Source organism: Miniopterus natalensis, chromosome 17 (genome assembly GCF_054644295.1).
Source record: "Miniopterus natalensis isolate mMinNat1 chromosome 17, mMinNat1.hap1, whole genome shotgun sequence".
Taxonomy (NCBI): Eukaryota; Metazoa; Chordata; class Mammalia; order Chiroptera; family Miniopteridae; genus Miniopterus; species Miniopterus natalensis.
In genome coordinates, this window is record NC_142097.1 from 45023747 (window position 1) to 45042449 (window position 18703).

The following is an 18703-nucleotide window of genomic DNA, read 5'->3' on the forward strand; positions in this document are numbered from 1 at the left end:
ATGAAGTGCCGAAGGGGGTGAGGGAGGGTGGTGAAGTTGACCAGACTCTGCCCCAGAGAGAGCAGAACCAAGAGGCTTCGGTCCGTCTGTCCGTCAGCGGTGGGTGCTCCTGACACGGGGCTGGGTCATCGCCGGCCACTGTCAAGAACTGCTGGTAATTGAGACTGTGCTTTGGGATTTCCGTGAACAGAATAGGTTTTAATTATAGGTCGGGGACAGGCAGGCAGAGACATTTGGGGCGCTAACTAGGCCGCAGGGTTCTCTCGGGAAACAGACGTGCCCCCAGCCTGCCCTCCCGGCCTGGGCTCCCCACGCCTCCGGTCATCACTGACGGGCGTGCCGTCCATGGAGGACACCACGGGGGACACAGTTGGTGGAGGTCGTGCCATGTGTCCAAGGCTTTGGTGACCCTGTCCCTTGGGCCTGGGGTGTCTCAGCAAAGCGGGGTACAACTCCACGGCAGGGGGTGAGAGTGCTTGTAGCCTGTGAGGGTCTCTGTTGGGGTTCCAGGCAGCCCAGCCCTTGGAGCTGCTGATGGAGGCAGGTCCTGCCCCTGGGGAAGGCGGAGGGCGGCCCACCCCCCACCTGAGGCTGGGGCTGCCAGGGTGCCCGGAGCTGCAGGGAGGGCTCAGTCAAGCCTGGCTCCACCTTCCCGGTCCCTCTCTGACAGGAGGGTGGTGGGGGGAGGTGTGACAGGCAGCCCCGGCTGGTGTGGTTTGAGGGATCCTGGGGGCAGGGTGCTGCCTGGCAAGGCTGTGGGGCAGCCCCTTGGCCTGATGTTGACCACGTCAGGTGGCCTCCCCCTCCCTGGGCTTCCGTGCTCTGGAAGGCGTGCATCCCAGTCTCGGTCTGAGAAAGGGGAACTGTGCCTTCTATTTAAAGGATGTGTAATTAACAAAGCAGAAACAAGATAACCGTAATTTAGATCGTCAAGGATAATGGTAGAGGCTGGTCCTGTTAGCGGGTGGCGTTGACATCGCGCTGGAGGTAGGAGCCCTGGTGCTTGTGCTGTTCGGTTTCACAGAGCTCCTTGGAGCTGAAGGCCTCAGTGGACAGTCAGGTCAGGGACCTCCGTGGGGAGAGGACTGAGAAAACAGAGGCCCCTGACCGTCCCAGGGTCCCTGTGTCCAGAGGTGGCACCAAGACATTCAGGGTCTCTTGTGGGGACTCTGCCCGTGGGACAGGACTTGGCTCCTTTGAATCCCAGGACCAAGCCACTGTGGCCATCTCCGCTCCCCCACCTCCCCAGACGGGCGCAGGGCTGTGGCCTGGGTGCCTCCTTAGCCGGCGCTGACGGTAACTCAGAGCCTCTTTTGCTTTTAGAGCCGGGAGAGGCTCCCGAGGGCAATGCCAGGCTGTCGTTGCACACGGAAAGTGGCCGAGGTGAACACGTGGAAAGGAACAGGGGAAGTTGGTTTTAGTAACGTACTTTCTTTAGCTGAATATACCTCGGATGTTTTTCAACACAGCCATTATAAAAATATTAATGAAATGTTCTGCATTTTTTCCCGCTATGAAGTCTTTGAAATTAGGTGTGACTTTGGCACCTTCAGAACCTCCATGGCCACGGGAGGCGGGGCTGCCCTGTCAGGTGGCTGTTACCTGGACAGTGTGGTTTAATTCAGCCCCTTCCCTTTCCAGATGAGACTGCTGAGACCTGGAGGGTTTAGCAACTTGCAGAGGCCACTCAGCAAAGCAGGAGTTAGCGTGAGCCCCTGACATCCTCCAGGTCTTCAGGGAGCAGAGCAGACCCCAGACCCAGGCCGTGTGGATCCTTCAAGGTGACACACTCCCTGGCAGCCACCCAGGGCCATGGCTCAGGGGTGCCTATGGTTTCCTGAGACTTGCCCCTTGGCCTGGGGTTGGGGTTGGTGTGTGGGCTTTTGTCAGTGCGTCCCACTTGCTGGTGTGCTCCCTCTTGGCGCCTCCGTGGAGCACTGGGCGTGGGGACGCCATGGGCACACCCCCGCCAGTGCATCCTGAGCCCAGTGTGCAGGTGAGCTGGGCGGGGCATGGGCAGCTGGAGTCTGTTGGTCAGACTCATGGCCCTGCCACGCCCATAGTCCAGCAGCTCGGGGTTTCACCCACTGATCCTGGGCCAGCTTCCTGTTCGTGGCCTGAGTACCAGGCCCACCAGGCCAGGGAAGGGGCACAGGCCTGGCCCCAGGCTCCTGGGAAGCCGAGGGCTGCAGCCGGCAGGCCCCCAGCGACTGGGGCAGCCTGGGCTGGGCGGCCTTGCTGCTCCTTCCCCCACAGGGCAGTTAGTCCGGTTCCCTTGCTGTCCCCTGGAGTCGTCGTTACCCGTGGCAGCGGCCGGGTTACGCTCATTCATAAGCTGCAGGGACCTGAAGGGGCGCAGGGTATGTTAGGGTTCTGAGGAAGGTGGGAAAGGGGCTAGGCCACTCCGGATGGGGTGGGCCCGGGTGAATCACGGGCGTGGGGTCTGTTCTAGCCGCCCCTCCCCCACGCTGAGTCACGGCTGCTCTGGAGGGAAGAGACCTGTGTTCTGATCACTTTTGTCTTCTCGGATTACAGGGCTGCTCTGCCCAGGGTGACTAAGTGGGCGCAGTCTGTGGGCCTTAAATGCTTTCAGCTGGGTGTTTCTATAGTGCCGTCGCCATAGCACCCGCTACGCGAGGAACAGGCAAGGCGGGGAGGGGCCGGGCGGGGGCCTGCCTGCCACGGGGACGCTGCGCTGGGGCTGTTTGGCACCCATTGCTAAGGCATCGGAGGTGTGGGGCCCGTTCGTCCCCTGCACCGCTTCCAAGAGCTCGAACTCTCCACTTTTGGGGGAGTGCTGCCCACAGAGCGGGCCAGAGTGGCGAGGCTCCTCACGGCCTAGATTTCCAGGCCCGCCTGGTGAAGTTGTGGTCTTTCCCTACGAGCAGTTGGTGCCCTGGGAAAGGAGGTCAGGCCAGCCGGTATTCCTCGACAGAAGTGTGGCCACGTGGCCTCACGGCTGGGACACTGCTCCGGCCAGAGAGCACAGTGCCGGTGCTCAGGCAGCTGGACAGCCCAGGACCCTGGGGGAAGGTGCTGGCTCTCCCCTGTCCTCACGGCCCCACCCAGGTGGCTGCATTGCAGGCCTTTGTAGCTAAGGCAGCATTTCTCCTGCCTGCTCCCCAGGAGGAATGGTCCCCAGGGAGATGCTCAGTGGCCCCCATGCCCCCCCCAGCTGTCCTCCCCACCAAAGCTCCGGTTCCCACTTGAGACCCGTCTTTAAACAAATGGAAATCTTCAAAATAAGACATCACACACCCCCTCCCCCCCAAACACAATGGAGGCTGCCAGCCCTTGCTAATGAGGCCAGAGCCCTGGGAGTGGGGAGCGTTGATGTGAAGGACGGGAGCGCAGCCTGGAAACCCAGAAACCGTCCTCAGGCCGGCTGGGCGCCCGAGGGCTGGGCTCAGAAGGAGCTGTTCTCAGCAGTGCCCAGGGCGAGTGCACCCAGGGGGCCCGCGTCCCCGTTTATGTCGCGTCCTGGGTGGCTGGTCAAAGCTGTGCTTTACCTTCTCCAGAGCCCCCTTCAGGTGACAGTGGCCATCGCCCTGGGCGGCCTCCCCTGGGCCTCCCTGCCCGCTTTTCTCAGCACTCAGCCCCTCTCGCCTGGGCGGGGTCCCCACATGCCTGGCTCACCTGAGCCCACATACTCCTCCCATTCCTGGCCACCACTGGAGCTGGTGGGGACGCTACAGCAGCCCCCAGGGAGCACCGCTGGGAGGTGGTGACACAGGACTGGGTGGGTCAAACCCCGTCTCCTGCTGGAACCTTGCAGAGGCTCCTCACGAGGCTGCCCCGTAGGGGCTCCTGGGCACCAACCGAGCCCCCTGTGTTTGTGAGGACAGAGACCAAGGTGTCCTTGTCACCAGCCATGTTCCCAATGGTACCCTGAGAGGGGAGGGACTGGCTGCAGCCCCACGGTGCTGGGGGTGGGACGCCAGTGTGTGCATCTGCCCCCCCCCCCGCACGTGCTCCCCTCTCCCTGAGCGAGCCCTACCCCTTCCCAGCCCTGTCTAGAACCAGTTCCCCGCCCCTGGGCCTGTTTTCCTGTCCTCACAGCACCTGTGGGCCTTCCAGACGGGGCTGGGGGGGGGGCACAGGCACCCTGCCCACCACAGTAGCCAGGGGCATCTGAGGGGCCCTCGCCCACAGCACGCGTGCCCACTGGGCCTGCAGAGGCCTAAAGCTCGCGGAGCCTGCGGCTCCCTTCCTGCTTCCTGGAGGAGCCGCAGGGGAGGGGCGGGGGCAGGGGCATTTCGTAACCGGAGGGAAAGTACTCAGCTGCCCCGACACGGGGGAGGAGCAGAGGGAGCTGGGGAGCCCCCCGGGGGGCCTCCTGCCTGTGCTCAGACCTCTCTCCAGGGCTGGCGGGCTCTCCCCCAAATGCCATCCTGGGCTCCCCCGGCACATTCGTGGGGGAGCCGGGGCTTATTCCCAGAGTCTGTGGCCTTGGTCTGGGGCGGGCAGCTGTTCTGGGGCCCATCTGAGCTGCACTCCAGGGATTCAGTGGAAGATGGGTGGTCTGCAGGGCGGGGGGCGCGGGCCCCGGGTTCTGGGCACAGGGCCGGGTGGGTCCCGCCTTGGGGCGCCGCGGGGACAGCGCGGGCCGGGCCCGCACCGGAAGCCGGCGCTCGCCCCCCAGCGCCCGCGGGAACAGCCTGCTCCGCGCTCCCCCCGCAGCCGCCCACCGGCGTGGCACCGCCCACCCGCGTGAGTCAGAGCCGGCGGGAGGCCGCCCCCTCGCGGCCCGGGTTTGCCCCTGCGGGGGACGGGCTGCTGCGGGAGGAGCCGGTTCTGCAGCCGGCGCTCCGGACAGTCCCGCGCCGACGGGCGGTCAGCCCCGCTCGGAGCGCACCCCGGGGGCTCTGCAGACCCCAGCGGGTGCGCCTGGCTGCCGCCCCCGGGGTGCGCCCACAACGCGGTGCAGCTTCTGCACAGAAAGTTTCCAGCCCGGATCAGAGCAGTGGCGCCCGGCGCCCGCCCCCTCGGGTCTGGGGGGCACTAGCCTTCCCCCCGCTCCCGGTGCTGGGATCCGGGAGGCGCCCATCGCCACGCGCCGCCATCAGGCTCCCGGGCGGCGCCCGCAGGACCCCGCGCTTGGGGCTGCGGGGTGCAGAGGGGACCGCGGGCTCAGGGGCGCGCTCCCGGGGGACGGGGAGGCGCAGCGGGCCAGGGGCGGCGCGGCCGTAACTTCTACTCAAACCCCGTTGGCCAAAGCAAGCCACGTGCCCGGGGCCTGCCAATGGGCTGGCCGGGCGCCGGGCTCCGCCCCTGGTGGGCGGGGCCAGGGCACCTGTGGGAGGACAGCGCCCCCCCCCCCTCGCAGCGGCCTCTGCGGCCACTTTCCACCCAAAGCCCCCTTTTCCTCTCCTCTCTGTCACCCCCTTGTCAAAATGCTTGTTGTCCCGTCCAGTGGCCTCCCGTGGTCAGAGTTTGTGCCATTTTTTTACGATTCTAAATTTTGCTAAAACACTCAGTGGGAAACTTACCGTTTCTAAGCTCAGGGCATGCCCTGGGGTCCCACTGCCCTGCGGGGCCCCCTCCGCTGCGTCCTGACGGACCCTCCGGTGCCTCCCGTGTGAGCTGAGACAGGTTCTGGAAACTGCCACACGCGAGGGCCCAGGGGATGGCAGGGCGAGGGGCCTGGGCGCCTGGGCCTTGGACTTAGGGAGGGGCTGGCCTGGCACCAGCTCTGGGCAGACAGCACCCGCCCCCTCAGAGAGGAGCCTGACCCTTCTGCAGACCACCTGCCCTGAGCCCCTGGTAGAGGCTGGCCCCGGGGCCACACGGGCCACTGCGGGCAAATGCAGAGGGGCAGGTGGGCTGGACGGTGTGACAAGCCTGTGGGGCTCCCGGATGTGGGGTGAGCGGGTGATGTCCTGTCACCGGCTCATTGGTGCCCACCCCCCCCAGTACATCGACGCCATCAGCAGCAAGCAAGGCGAGCTGGAGAGCTACGTGTCGGACGGGTACAAGACGGCGCTCACCGAGGAGAGGCGGCGGTTCTGCTTCCTGGTGGAGAAGCAGTGCGCCGTGGCCAAGAACGCCGCCGCCTACCACTGCAAGGTGAGGCTGCCCCCCGCCCGACACCGGGTCCTGCCTCGAGCCGTAACAGAAGCCGCCCAGTGCAGCTCGCCAGACGTTTCGGTCCCCAGGGAGAGGGTTCCCCCGGGGAGGGTCCTAGACCGACAGGTCAGAGGCTGCGGGCATCGTCTGAGGCGCTGCCAGGTGCTTTTGAGAACAGCGTTGCTAACAGCCTGAGAGGGGTCTCCTCCGGCCAGCCCCTCGTGGAGGCTGCACTGCCAGGAGCCCCTCATAGAGGCCGGCTTCGCTCCCAGGACACACTCCCCTGTAAGGATGGGCAGCTTTCGTGGGCCCCTGTTCCCCATAGTCCATGGCAAGGGCTGTAACATTCCAGAACATTCTGAGAGCTTAGAGCTGACCGGGTTCTGCAGATCAGTGAGGTCCACACCCACCCACTGATGCACGCTCTTGACCTGAGTCTTGGCTTCCGCCCCCATGGCCTGGCTACCAAGGAGACAGAGGCCCCCCCTAATGGAGAGCCTGCTGCCTGCCCCGGTCTCCTCCAGGGCTACTGTCACAGGCACAAAGCAAGGACAGTGCCAGGACCTGCATCCTCTGTGGCAGCCTGGGTGTGGACGGGGGTGTGGCCTCCACCTGCACACTGGTGCTCACTCTGCCAGCCACGGTGTTCTGAGCAGGGGTGGCTGCACACCCCGTGGCTCCAGGAGGCTGCAGCGGGCACCTGCGCCCTCTGGTGGCGGCCAGGCCCTGTGGTCGGTCAGGGAGTGCTAGGCCCATCGGTGCCTCAGGCGGGAAAGCCATCATCCTGGGGACACCACCACCTCTGAGAGGTGACACCTGACTTCCCAGGCAGCTGGGCCCAGCCCCTTGGGTGTGGCCTCTGTTCCTCTAGCAACGGGGGCCTCATAGCCCGGTGGGGCCCTAGCCACCCTGGTCATCTCAGACCTGAAGCCGCTCAGGGCAGTGCCCTGACCCTGGGGTGTCCCAGCTGGTGCTGGGTTCCAGCTGGCCTTTCTCACCAGCACCCCAGGCTCTCCAACCATTTCTTTCCACCAGGAGCCAGATAGTGAATATTTTCAGTTTCAGCCATTATTCAAGGAAGCGGCCACAGTGACGTGTAAACACACAGACCAGTCAAACTTCATTGCCAGACGGGCGGGCACCCTGGGTGTGCTGCCCTGGCCCCTGGTCCATGCCGCCAGCCGTGGAGGGGCCACACCTGCTCAGCAGGGCGGTTGTCCACACCCTCCAGCGTTCCCACCCAGGCAGCCCAACGTGCGGCGCTGGCCCTTCCCACAGTCTCCGCCCTTCCCGAGGCTCCCAGCGCTCAGGTCTGCCGGGACGGTGCTTCTTAGTATCTGGCAGTTTGTCCACGACGGGTGTACCCGCTCCGCGGTTACCTGTGTGAGCCTGTGTTCCTGTCTCCGGGGTGGCATCGTGAGGTCGGCAGCAGGCCCTTAGGGAGGCTCCCGGAGGTGCTGGAGCCCCGCTGTCAGCCCTGACTCCCGCCCTCCCTGCTTCCTCTGCTGCAGGGCAAGGACCTGCTGGCGCAGAAGCTGCCGCTGTGGCAACAGGCCTGCGCCGACCCCAACAAGATCCCGGACCGCGCCGTGCAGCTGCTGCAGCAGCTGGCCAGCAGCAACGGCGCCATCCTCCCCGGCACCCTGTCGGCCTCCAAGTCCAGCCTGGTCATCTCCGACCCCATCCCGGGGGCCAAGCCCCTGCCGGTGCCCCCCGAGCTGGCCCCGTTTGTGGGGGTGAGTGTTCAGCCTCCAGAAAGCCCTTGTGTGGGGGAGGGCAGCCCCCCTGCCGCGGTCGACGTCCCCGCTGTGGCCGGGGCTCCACGCCGGGCCCTCCTGCAATCCCGCGCCCTTGCCCCCTGTTCCCCGCAGAGGCTGTCCGCCCAGGAGAACGCTCCCATCATGAACGGCGTCTCGGGCCCGGACAGTGAGGACTACAGCCCCTGGGCTGACCGCAAGGTGGCCCAGTCCAAGTCCACGTCTCCCCCACAGCCTCAGACCAAGATGAGCGATTCCTACTCCAACACGTTGCCTGTGCGCAAGAGCGTAGCCCCGAAAAACAGCTACGCCACCAGTAAGGGCTCCGCAGGGGCTACGCCGGGGCCCCCGCCCCTCCCCGCCCACAGTAGCGATGACACACCTGAGGGGGGGTTGGGGGCTCCAAGGCGCGCACACGTGTGTGTGTGCATGTGCCGCATCCTGGGACCCCTTTGAGACATCCATCCTGGGCTCTCAGGCTGCTCAGGGTCCCCGTTAAGTCTGGCAAGTGGTGGGGCGGGTACTGAGGGGCCGTCAGTTGACAATGGGACAGCTCTGCCCCATGGGCCCCTGGGCCCCTTCTGCCTGGCACATGCTCTCCCCCCCCCCCGGGGGGCCTGGCATAAGCTTCCTGATTAGCCAGTGGGAAGGCTGAGGCTCAGCCACAGGGTGAGTGGCAGGTCTGAGCCGCTCCACATCCCCAGGTCCTTCCAGAACCTGAGCCCACAGGGCTCTGCCAGCCTGGCAGGTGTCCACCAGGATGCATGGTCCCTCCAGGCCCGCCTGGGGCCTCGGAGCCGACGGGAGGGTGCCCAGGCCCCTTCTTCCCCTCACGCCCACCCTGTCGTCCGGCAGCTGAGAACAAGACACTGCCCCGCTCCAGCTCCATGGCGGCCGGCCTGGAGCGCAATGGCCGCATGCGGGTGAAGGCCATTTTCTCCCACGCGGCCGGAGACAACAGCACCCTGCTGAGCTTCAAGGAGGGCGACCTCATCACGCTGCTGGTGCCCGAGGCCCGGGACGGCTGGCACTACGGCGAGAGCGAGAAGACCAAGATGTGAGTGCCATTCGGGCAGCCTTCTTGCCCACGGGCCTGGGGACACCGTCCCTGACCCTGGGCCCCTGCATCTCAGCGATTCTGGGCTCTTGTGAGACTGAGTGTCGAGGTCATAACATTTCACGGCCGAAAACCTGACCAGCACACACCAGACGGGCCTCTCGCTCACGGGGCACGTCCAGCTCCCCTCACTCCCGTCTCCAACTCTGCCAGGGCCCCTGTGTTCCTGGCACCGTCCCTGCTGGTGGGCTTGTGGCTTCCCAATCAGTACAGGGCAGCCTGCTACCCATTCTCCGCCCCCACATCTCGGGGCAGAGCTGGGGTCCTAGGAGTCTGAGTTCTGCAAGCGGAGCCTTCGTGGCTTAACAACACCTGTGCCCAGCAGGCTGTCTGACTGTCTGGCTCTTGCTGAGCCTGGGGCTGCCGGTCAGGGACTCCACCCTCCCACTGCCCCCGTTGTTGTCTGGATGTGTGTTGGCGAGAAGGGGACCCCACTGGGGCACGGTCAGCCCCGACACCTCCCTGCCCTGACGGGAGGGGTTGGGCCCGGCTCTGCTCTGGCCTCCAGGCCGCTGCCGTCCTGGGAGGGGCTCCGAGCAGGGACCCTCCCTCCCAATCCTCCTCTGGTGTTAGTCCCGTGGCTCAGCCTGTGGCCTCTTGGGGCTGAGGCCCCGCCCACTGTTGAAGCGGCAGGATCTCCGCCTGGGTGCCGCTCACTCCGCAGCGTCCGTCCAGGGCCCGATGTACCCGGGAGGCAGGCTGAGGTGTCCTGGTCTCCGGGAGCGCTGGCGAATGTCCCCACCACGGACACGTACAGCCAGGCACGAGAACCAGCGGGACTTGGGGCCGCAGCCTGCCCTCACCGGAGCTTTCTGTTGCAGGCGGGGCTGGTTCCCCTTCTCCTACACCCGGGTCCTAGACAGCGATGGCGGTGACAGGCTGCACATGAGGTGAGGTGCTGCGGAGGTGCTGGCGGGGCCGTGGGGAGAGCGGGTGCTGCTGACTGCGGCTATGGGAGCGCCCTGTGTGCTGCACGTCCGAGGCCCTGGGCGCATGGCAGGGAGGTGCTCTGTGAGGGGGCCAGCCACTGTGCCGCCTGGGCAGCCTCGTTCAGTGACCGTCAGGAGGAGCTCTTCTTGCCCTATGCTGGGCCTAGGGCACACCCACTGCCATATCCTGCAGGCAGGGTATGTGGGGGGTCCCCAGCCATCTCCCACGGGTCCCCCAGGTCCTCCTGGCCCTCAGGAGGGCACAAGAATGGCTCCTGGAACTGCAGAGGGGCCGAGCGGCTGCTGGGAGGGCAGGGGTTGCCGCAGGACTCAGCCTCTGAGTTTCTTCCTGGCACACCTCAGTGCCCAGTCCAAGGGAGGGGCCCACGGGGTCAGAGCAGCTGCCACCTGGGCCACCGAGAGCATTCTCTCGTCACCCCCTTTTTAAGGGGTTGAGTTTGGCGTGGAGATGGGGCCTGAGGGGATCCTGGGCTGACTCGGCCCTGAGCGCCCATCCCCGTGCCCGCAGCCTGCAGCAGGGCAAGAGCAGCAGCACCGGGAACCTCCTGGACAAGGATGACCTGGCCCTCCCGCCCCCCGACTACGGCACATCCTCCCGAGGCTTCCCCTCCCAGACAGCCGGCACCTTCAAGCAGAGGCCCTACAGCATGGCTGTGCCCGCCTTCTCTCAGGTGAGCGCGAGGGGCTGAGTCCCCGGGCTGTGGAGCGCGGGCTTGGCCGCAGCCCCACACTGGCACCTCCGCTGGGAGGCCTGGTGCCTGACCACAGGCTTGGGTCGGGGGGCGGGGCCCTGAGACTGCCCGGACGCCGCCTCTGGACAGGAGCCCGGGCGTCAGGGAGAACCTGGTGTCCAGGAGCCCCTCCCCGAGAGCATGGGACTCTGGCAGTCGAAGGTGCAGACGTGGCACTTGCCACTCCTGGGCTGGGATGTGGCCGGGACCTTCAGGGAGAGGCTGATCCGGCTGGTGGAGGCCTGGTGCCTCAGGTCACGGGGCCAGCCTGCTGGTCAGTGAGACACTCAGTCCCATCTAGCTTTGCCTGGCTTCATGGCACAGCTACCACACTGGGGGGCCCTGACCACTGCTCACAGCTCTCACTTCCCAGTCTCTGGGTTTGGTCTCGGTGCTGAGAGAGCTGAGGAGAGTGTCCCCAATGCCCCTCGATGGCCCCGGAGCCAGGCCAGGCTGGCTGGGGTTTGGGGGCCTGGGAACCAGTCCAGGCTTGCTCAGGCTGGGCTGCAGGTCACCATCGCTGCAGCCCCCTCTCCTTCCAGTCTGTCAGCCCTGCTTTCCCACCCAAATGTCACTGGTTTGGGGTCCTGGGTTTCTGCGGAGGGCCCTCAGCCTGCCCTGAGACTGCCAGGTAGCCCAGCCTCACTGCTCAGGCGCTCCTGCCATGGGAGATGTGTGGAAGGGGGTCATCAGGTGATGTCTTGCATGTGCCACGAGTCTGCTGCTGGCCAGACAAGGAGGCGTCCCCGTGATTGGGGAGGTCGCCTTTGTCCGTAGGGGAGGAGGCCTCTGCACCCTCAGCCACAGGCAGCACGACACCCTGGGGTTGGGGGCACCTGCCCAGCCAGCCCCGCCCAGTGCTCCTCGCCCCAGAGACCCCAGCCTGACCTGTTTCTGCCTTTCCTCCCAGGGTCTGGATGACTACGGGGCACGGGCCGTGAGCAGGTAAGGGGCTCTCAGAGTTGTCCTTGGGGACTGTGGGCAGTGGGGGGCGGTCTCCCCGAAGGCGGGGCTGGGGCAGCATCCTCTGGGATGCTAGCTGGAAACCGTGCAGTCTCCTCTCCGGGCGAGCAGGGCCCGGGTGCCAGTTTTCCGTCCCCCACACTGAAAGCCCCGGGCCTGTGAAGACCCCTAGGGCAGGACGCCCAGTCCTGAGGCTTCGGCCCAGAGTCCGGGGGCATCGCCGAGTGGGAAGGGGCCCCTCCTAGAGCTGCCTCCCTGCTCCCCGTGGGTGGGCGGGAGCAGGCGCGTCCCCGCTGGCCGCCCCTGCGGAGGGGCCAGGTCCCACCCGGCCCCTCGGGGCTCCCAGTGCTGCCCAGCAGGCCCTGCAGGGGCCCCTCCCCCGGTTCAGTGGCCCTGCGCCTCTCCCCCGGCGCCCCGTCCACTCGGCACACGGCTGGGGGCTGGGGCCTCACAGGCCGCCTGCCCAGACTCTGCTCTCTCCCAGCTCCTGGGCCTCTCCCATCCCCCCCGGGCCAGGCGACCCCGACCCTGAGCTGCTGAGAGGCTGCCTGGGGGAGGCGTGCGGCCGGCAGCTGTCCTTGCTTTGTTTCACAGCGGCAGCGGCACGCTGGTGTCCACTGTGTGAGGACGCTGACCACGGGCAGCTGCTGCTCGGAAGAGCTTCCGCGCCCCCCCCCCAATCTGTCTGGTCTCCATCGGTTTCCTCCTCAGCTCTCGCTGGTTTGTTCTTGGGTCATTTTTCTTCCCCACCTGCTCCCTCTTGCCTTTTGGTTGGTGACCCCAGACCCTGAGATCCCCAGGGTCCATGGTGCTGCCCCATCTCTGCTCCGTGTTTACACGCCCCACACGTGTCCCGCCAGCCGGCAGCGTGGAGCGTGTCCTGGCCTCTGCCCCCCATCTGCCATGGCCACGACGCTCAGCCCCTTTCAGAGGCTCACCGTGAGCCAGCTCTGAAGTTTGAAGAAAAAGAAAAACCTTTAAAAAAAAAAACAAAAAAAACAGAAAAAAAACCTGAAAACAGGAAAAGGACTTTTTTCCTAAAAACAAAAACAGAAAAACAGATATGCATGGACTCCGGTGTACGTACTGTTATTTCTGCATCTGACTCCCCCAGCACCCGCTGGCGTCTGTCAGAACAGGGAAGGAATGGGGCTCCCAGAGGCCCACGGCCCTCTGGGCCCGTCCCGGGGCCACACCCCACGCGGGGCCTCCTGAGGAAGCTGGCGCTCCTGTGAGGGAGGCTGTGGCCCTGGCCCGGCCCAGCCCGCGCTGCCAGGCCGGGCTCCTGAGGGTTTCCTTCTCCGTGGACGCTGTTGGACCGTGTACAGAGACCAGAGCGTGGGTGCCACTTCAGGCGTGGCGACCGCACACAGCGCCCTGGTGGGAGGGGGTCGGGAGCAGGCACTGCCCGGCTGCACGCGGACATTCCAAAGACTCCAGAGACCACCCCACCCCACCTGTTCTGGAAATCGGTTCTTTAACCAGCCTCGTGAGGGAGCCTCGGCCACCCGGCCACACAGGGCAGGGGCCCGGCCAGACCTGGCAGGGCCAACCGTGAGGGGGGCTTTGGGCACTCCGCCCACACGCCTGCCACCCCCAGGGAAGCAGGCAGTCCCTGCCCCCATCCCCCCTAAATGCTCTCATCTTTTTGTGTGTCTTGGTGGCTTCAGAAAGAGACACGCTGGACTCAGTGGCTACTGGTATTGCCTCCTCACACACTGAATCCGGGAAGCAAGTGAGGGGGCAGCCCCCGGCCTTCCCGCCACGGAGCCCCGGGAAACTGCAGACGCTCCTTTAATGATGAGTTAGCAAGAGCCGCCCGTGGACTTTGGACGTGGCCCGTGGATTGGGACGTGGCTGGTAGCGTTTGTGACGGAAGCCGCCCAAGACACAGACCGTTTTATATTTAAGGGAAACACAAAGCCAGAACGTGGACCTGTGTAAAAAGAACCTGTGTTGGTGGTCTAACCTTGCTAACAGATCCTAAATCCAGGGGACTCCACGCTCGATGGATGAATGTAGACCCAAAACCGCAAAACTTGTACGAAGATGTAAAGTGCTGAAGATACTTTTCCCGTTTCTTTTTTTTTAAAACTGAGTTGTGCCCTGTACTGCAGTGGTTTGAATAAAAGTTTTATTTATTGCATCAAGTTGGGTGTGGCGCCTCCTTCCGGCCCACTCGTGGATCCCACGTGGCCACCCCACAAGAGTGGTGCTGTGGCCTGCCCCTGTGGCTTGTGTCCCTTGCTCCTGGCGGTGAGCTCCAGCCCCTGGGCGTCCCCCACCCTGCACCAGCCTCTGCGCCCCCTCAGATCCCTCAGACCCACCCCCACTCATGCAACAACCACCCTTGTGTTCCCTTGCAGCCCCGATGTGGAAGTGGCCAGATTTTGAGCCGCCGTCTCAAGTTAGTAAGTGCCCCGTTTTCTTACGCTGGTTAGTCTGCGTGTGCAATGGCCCTGGACAGACCCTCTGGCCTCTGCCTGGCAGTCAGGGCAGGGCCCGAGGGTTGGCCGGCCTGCTCTGCTCAGGGCTCAGGCCTTTGCTTCGCCTCAGTCACTCTTGGGCTCATGGATTTCCTGTCGGGGCTGCTCTGCTGCCCGCCTGTGGCTCCTTCCCACCGCTGGGCGCGGGTCTGCCCTGCCCTGTGCGTGGGTTTCTCTCCTGCCTCTGCTGGGTGCTTCCGCCACAATCAGGGTGGACCCGGTGATCAGACTTTGGGCTCCTTTGGCCGAGTGTCCCCTCAGACTGGCCTGTGGGCATATGTCGGAGCCTACCTGGCGGCTCCCGGGTTGGTGAGTATCGTAGCCCCAAGAGGGCTGGGAGACCAGGATGGGACCTGGGGGCTGCTCCGTGGCTTTTGCCAGGCGAGTGCCGTAGGCATGTGGGAGCAGGAGCGCCCGGCTGCCCTGCTGGGTGTTGCTGCCTGCTCTGCCCCACCCACCTGGCCTTGGCCCGCCCACCTGGTTCCAAACCAGGCCCTCAGCCGCCAGGCCTGGGTGCCCTCTTAGCTTCTCCAACACCCTCCTGGTGACAGCTCCTCCCGTCCTCAGAAAGCACTGACAGCCAGCAGGGGACATGGAGCCCACAGCTCTGGGTCCCTGGACCTCCCCTCAGGGTGGCCAGTGCTGCCCACCTGGCCCCGCCCCACCCCAAGTCACTGAGACGACGACCCCACGCAGCAGCATCCTGATCCTTGGTGAAGGATGGGATCGCCGACCCAGACCCCAGCGGGCCTGGGCTCCCGCTCTCCCGTCGCCGCCTTGCTGTTGATGAGCTGCAGTGTGAGTTCTGGGATGTCCTGGACACACGCTCCTGAAGTTTGGGGACACGGTGGAAATGCCTTTGTGGTTCAGCAGTGGTCGGCCGTGGGCCACCTCCTTCCCTGCCACCGCATCCCCTCCGAGTGGCCCGCCTGTCCCGCGGGAGCTGTGCTGACCGTGGTCCCTCTAAGCTGTCCGTGCCTCGGGAGGCACCCGGAAGGCGGAGGCTGGGGACCACGTCCCTTGGTGTAAGGCAGACCCCGGGGGCCCAGTGGGCATCGGGTGAAGCGGGCACACAGCACAGCGCCACTGGCCGCACAGTTGCCTGGCCCATGACTCAGCTGGTGGGTGCCCAGCACCACCTCTGGTTGAAGAACCCTGCCCAGCTCTGCCCAAGTTTACGGCCGGGAAGGGCTGAGATGATTCTGGAAGGGCTGGCGCTCTGAAGCTGTGGAAACCACTTCGGTTTGAAGACAAGACAGCTCTGGAGAAGACGACCGTGTGAGAACCGCCCACTTGGCTCCCCTGCTCCAGACGCACTGAAGACTGCGCTCGCTCGGGCCTGGGCTGCCCTCAGAACGACCGCTTCCCGTTCGCGCTGTGGACCCAGGGAACAGTTCTGGGCATCCCCTGACAGCCACAGCCACGTGTTTCCTGAGACTGGAGTTGAAAGTTGCCTGACTGCAGGGTCAGAGGCGGCAGGGATGGTGCAGTCAGGGCTCCCCATGCCCACGGTGCCCCTGAGGGCTGCCCTGGGGCACCAGGGTCCTGGAACGCCGTGCCCGCTTGGCCCCCTTAGCCCAAGACCCCAGACCTGCTCTGCACCCAGAGCCGACATCCAGTCTCCATGTAGAGGCTGCCACTGGTGGTGCCCATCCGTGAACGCCTGCCCTGTGGCTCCTGGTGAGGGGACAGCTGTGACCTTGGAGCCTCTGCCAGGGGTCAGAGCCCCGACAGTTCTGACTTGAAGGGGACTGTGCCCCTGGGCTCCGCTTCCTGTGCCATGTTCTGAGCTGGTTGTACACCTGCCCGGTGCCACTGGGAGACAGGCAGTGACCAGCGTCTGCAGGACGGACTCTGCAGTGGCCCCGGGCCCCAGTCTTGTCTATCTCACCATCTCAGTGCTGACCCCAGCCCCTGCTCGGGGTCACAGAGGTGCCCTCCCCAGGGGAGCTCATGAGCAGAACGTTCCAGAAGGTGATAGGTACTAGAGGGGGCAGTGCCCTTCCACCCAGGGTCTTCGGCCTGGGCTGTGAGGGGCTGTGGGAGGGAGCTGTTCAGGGGGCCTGGAATGTTTGCCACGGCCGCCGGTGTCCTCGCAACCTGCAGCATGGACGTGTGGGCGGCAGTGTGTAGGTGGCCATGGCAGCACTGTTTGGGGGAGCAGATAAGGAAGGTTGGGTGGGAGGCCTGACACCTCTAGGTGGGGCCTTCCTGGCCCTACAGCTCCCCTGCGGCCCCTGTCGACGATGCCGTTTGCCACTGACCCTCTCTGATGAGAAGTTGGTCAGCGGGAGTGTACTGTGCACTGCCCAAACCCACTGGCCACTCTGCCCATGGCTGTGGTCACACCGGAGCCATCCTTCCTCCTCTGGGCACAAGGTCTGTGCTCCTTCCTCCTCTTGGTCCTGGACTGTAGGTGGACAAAGCTGTCCCATTTGCAGCCCCCCAGGGCCTCCCACCATGACCCTGGTTGGGGACAGCCGTGGGCACAGAACCTTCCTTGAGAACCACAGTCTAGTAGAGGTGGCAGCCAGGGCACGGCCACTCTGTGCCACAGTCCCAGGGGCAGATGTCACTGGTCACAGCAGACCTGGCCTCAGGAACCTCCACGTGGCCCCCGCCCACGGCCGGCTCCACGGAAGCTCGCCTGCGCAGATCGGAGCTGAAGAGGCCCAAGCGAGCGGGGCCTGAGACCCCACGTGGCTGGAGCGGCCTCTCGTCGGGCCTGTGATGCCCAGAATCAGAAGAGCTTAGCCACCAACTGTCAGATGCCATCCTGCAGACGCAGAAGCCGAGCCTTGATGGTCCGCTCCTCTCAGGACCTCATCCTCGTGAAGTCAGTCCAAAGCGTCCCCATTCTTTAGGAAACACCAGGCGCTCAGGAGCACACAGGTGACCCCCACCCTCCGGCTCTCCCTGGGCGCCCTGCACAGAGCGCCCGCCACAGCCGAGCGCCTCCGCCCAGGTAACGGCTCCAGGGCCGAGTGCTTCGCCGGGAGTGTGGTCCTGTCCCTGCCCAGCCCTCTGTGTCCCACGTGCCATTGTGCTTGTCACCCCTGGCTGCCTGCCGCCGCCCAGCCTGCCATCCCGAGGCTCCGGGGACGCCGAGGACCAGGCCGGGTGCTGGCCCCCGTGTTCATCTTGTTCCATCTCAGTCTCTTGTCTGGCCGGTCCATCTGTCCGTCCACTGTGGCCTCTGGCATGCAGGGGAGGGTGCAGCTCCCTGGGGTGACAGGTGGCTGCCACCTCAAGGGGAGGTGGTCAGCCCCTCTGCAAGGGGCCATCACCCCGACGGACCTGTGGCTGCCGGTGTGTGTGGGCCTTGTCTGTCCTGTCACCCCTGGGATGCCAGGACGCATGGGCTGGGCTATGTGGGCTGCTGGGCTGTGTCCGTGTGTCACAGACCTGTCCTCACAGACAGGCAGACAGCAGCTGGGTGGCTTGACCTTGTGGGCCCCTCTCCAGACTTGGATGCGGGCCCACTGGGGACTGGGAAGGAACTGGGTCCCTACCCCAGAGCAGATGTGGAGGGTGACGTAGGCCCTCCCCGTCCCAGCCCACCCTGCCCTGGGAGGGCTGACGGTTCCTGTGGGGGTGAGCGGAAAGTGGTGCATTAGGGTCAGTGGCCCTGCGGGTGGGGCCCTCCCTGGCTCTCCCAGCAGCCTCCATCCCCTCCCCCACTCCAGCTCTGATCTCAGAGGCTGGGCTTTAGGGTCCAGGTTGGTGCCATTTGGGGTGCTGGGGCACAGGGCAGCCCGGGCGGCACAGCCGCTCACAGCATCCCCTACTAAAAGCCGTGTCCTCTGCCCCCCAGGAATCCCTTCGCCAGCGTCCAGCTGAAGCCCACAGTGACCAATGACAGGTCGGCCCCCCTCCTCAGCTGACAGCCACACCTGCACCCGCCGCCTGCCGGCCCGCCCCACCCGTGAGCTCTTCTGCTACGACTGACCTGCGGGGCCGCCCTTCAGAGGATGTTCCTTCCACACCCTTCACCTGCCTGCGCTGCCCCCACTTCCGCCTGGCCTGGGCTGGACCCCGGCTACTCCTGCAACAGGGCACCCGTGACCCCGGAGAACTGAGGGGGGCTGGCCGTGGGGCCACAGAGCCCTCGGGTGAGGGAAGGACATTCCATCAGCTTGTGGCTGGAAGGGAGCCCAGCTCCCACGATGCTCTAGCTCCTAGATGTCTGGTCAATAAACAGGCTGCCTACCTGTGCCCTCTGTGATCTGTCATCTGGGGGGTGGGAGGCCTGGGGCGCAGGGAGGAGAGAGCCTGCCATCCTCTTTGCTGGGTGAATATCTGAGCACCTAACTTCCTGGCAGGCCCTTGGCCAGGGCTCTGCCGGGCCCTTCACACCTGCTGGCAGTATTGGGGGACCTCTCTGTCCCAGGTCCTCCCCACCCAAGCCCCCATTCCCATCTCGGGCTGCTCCTGGGGCCACCACTCTCCTCCCTGTCCCTGGGGGGGTGGTAGGCGCCATGGCCTGGGTCCCTGAGCTGTGAGCCATTGGTGGGTGTCTGCCACAGCATTCCTGGATGGGCCTGCCCCCCTCCCTGCCCCACCTCTTCCCCATTTCAGCTGAAATACCAGATTTTAAAAACTTTATTAGACGTTTATGACTGAAGTACAGCAC

The 18703-nt window shown here is 65.2% G+C and overlaps 1 protein-coding gene across 1 annotated transcript in view; it reads left to right on the forward strand.

The window, feature by feature from the left end:
* BAIAP2 (BAR/IMD domain containing adaptor protein 2) overlaps positions 1–18156 on the forward strand; it is a 46292-nt gene extending 28136 nt beyond the window's left edge. Inside the window, exons 7-14 of the mRNA XM_087826403.1 lie at positions 5914–6066; positions 7578–7802; positions 7938–8139; positions 8679–8880; positions 9762–9830; positions 10399–10561; positions 11532–11566; positions 17885–18156. Coding sequence (XP_087682529.1) covers positions 5914–6066; positions 7578–7802; positions 7938–8139; positions 8679–8880; positions 9762–9830; positions 10399–10561; positions 11532–11566; positions 17885–17954 — 1119 coding nt within the window. The 3' untranslated portion in view covers positions 17955–18156. The remainder of the gene's footprint in view (positions 1–5913; positions 6067–7577; positions 7803–7937; positions 8140–8678; positions 8881–9761; positions 9831–10398; positions 10562–11531; positions 11567–17884) is intronic.
* The last annotated feature ends 547 nt before the right edge of the window (positions 18157–18703 follow it).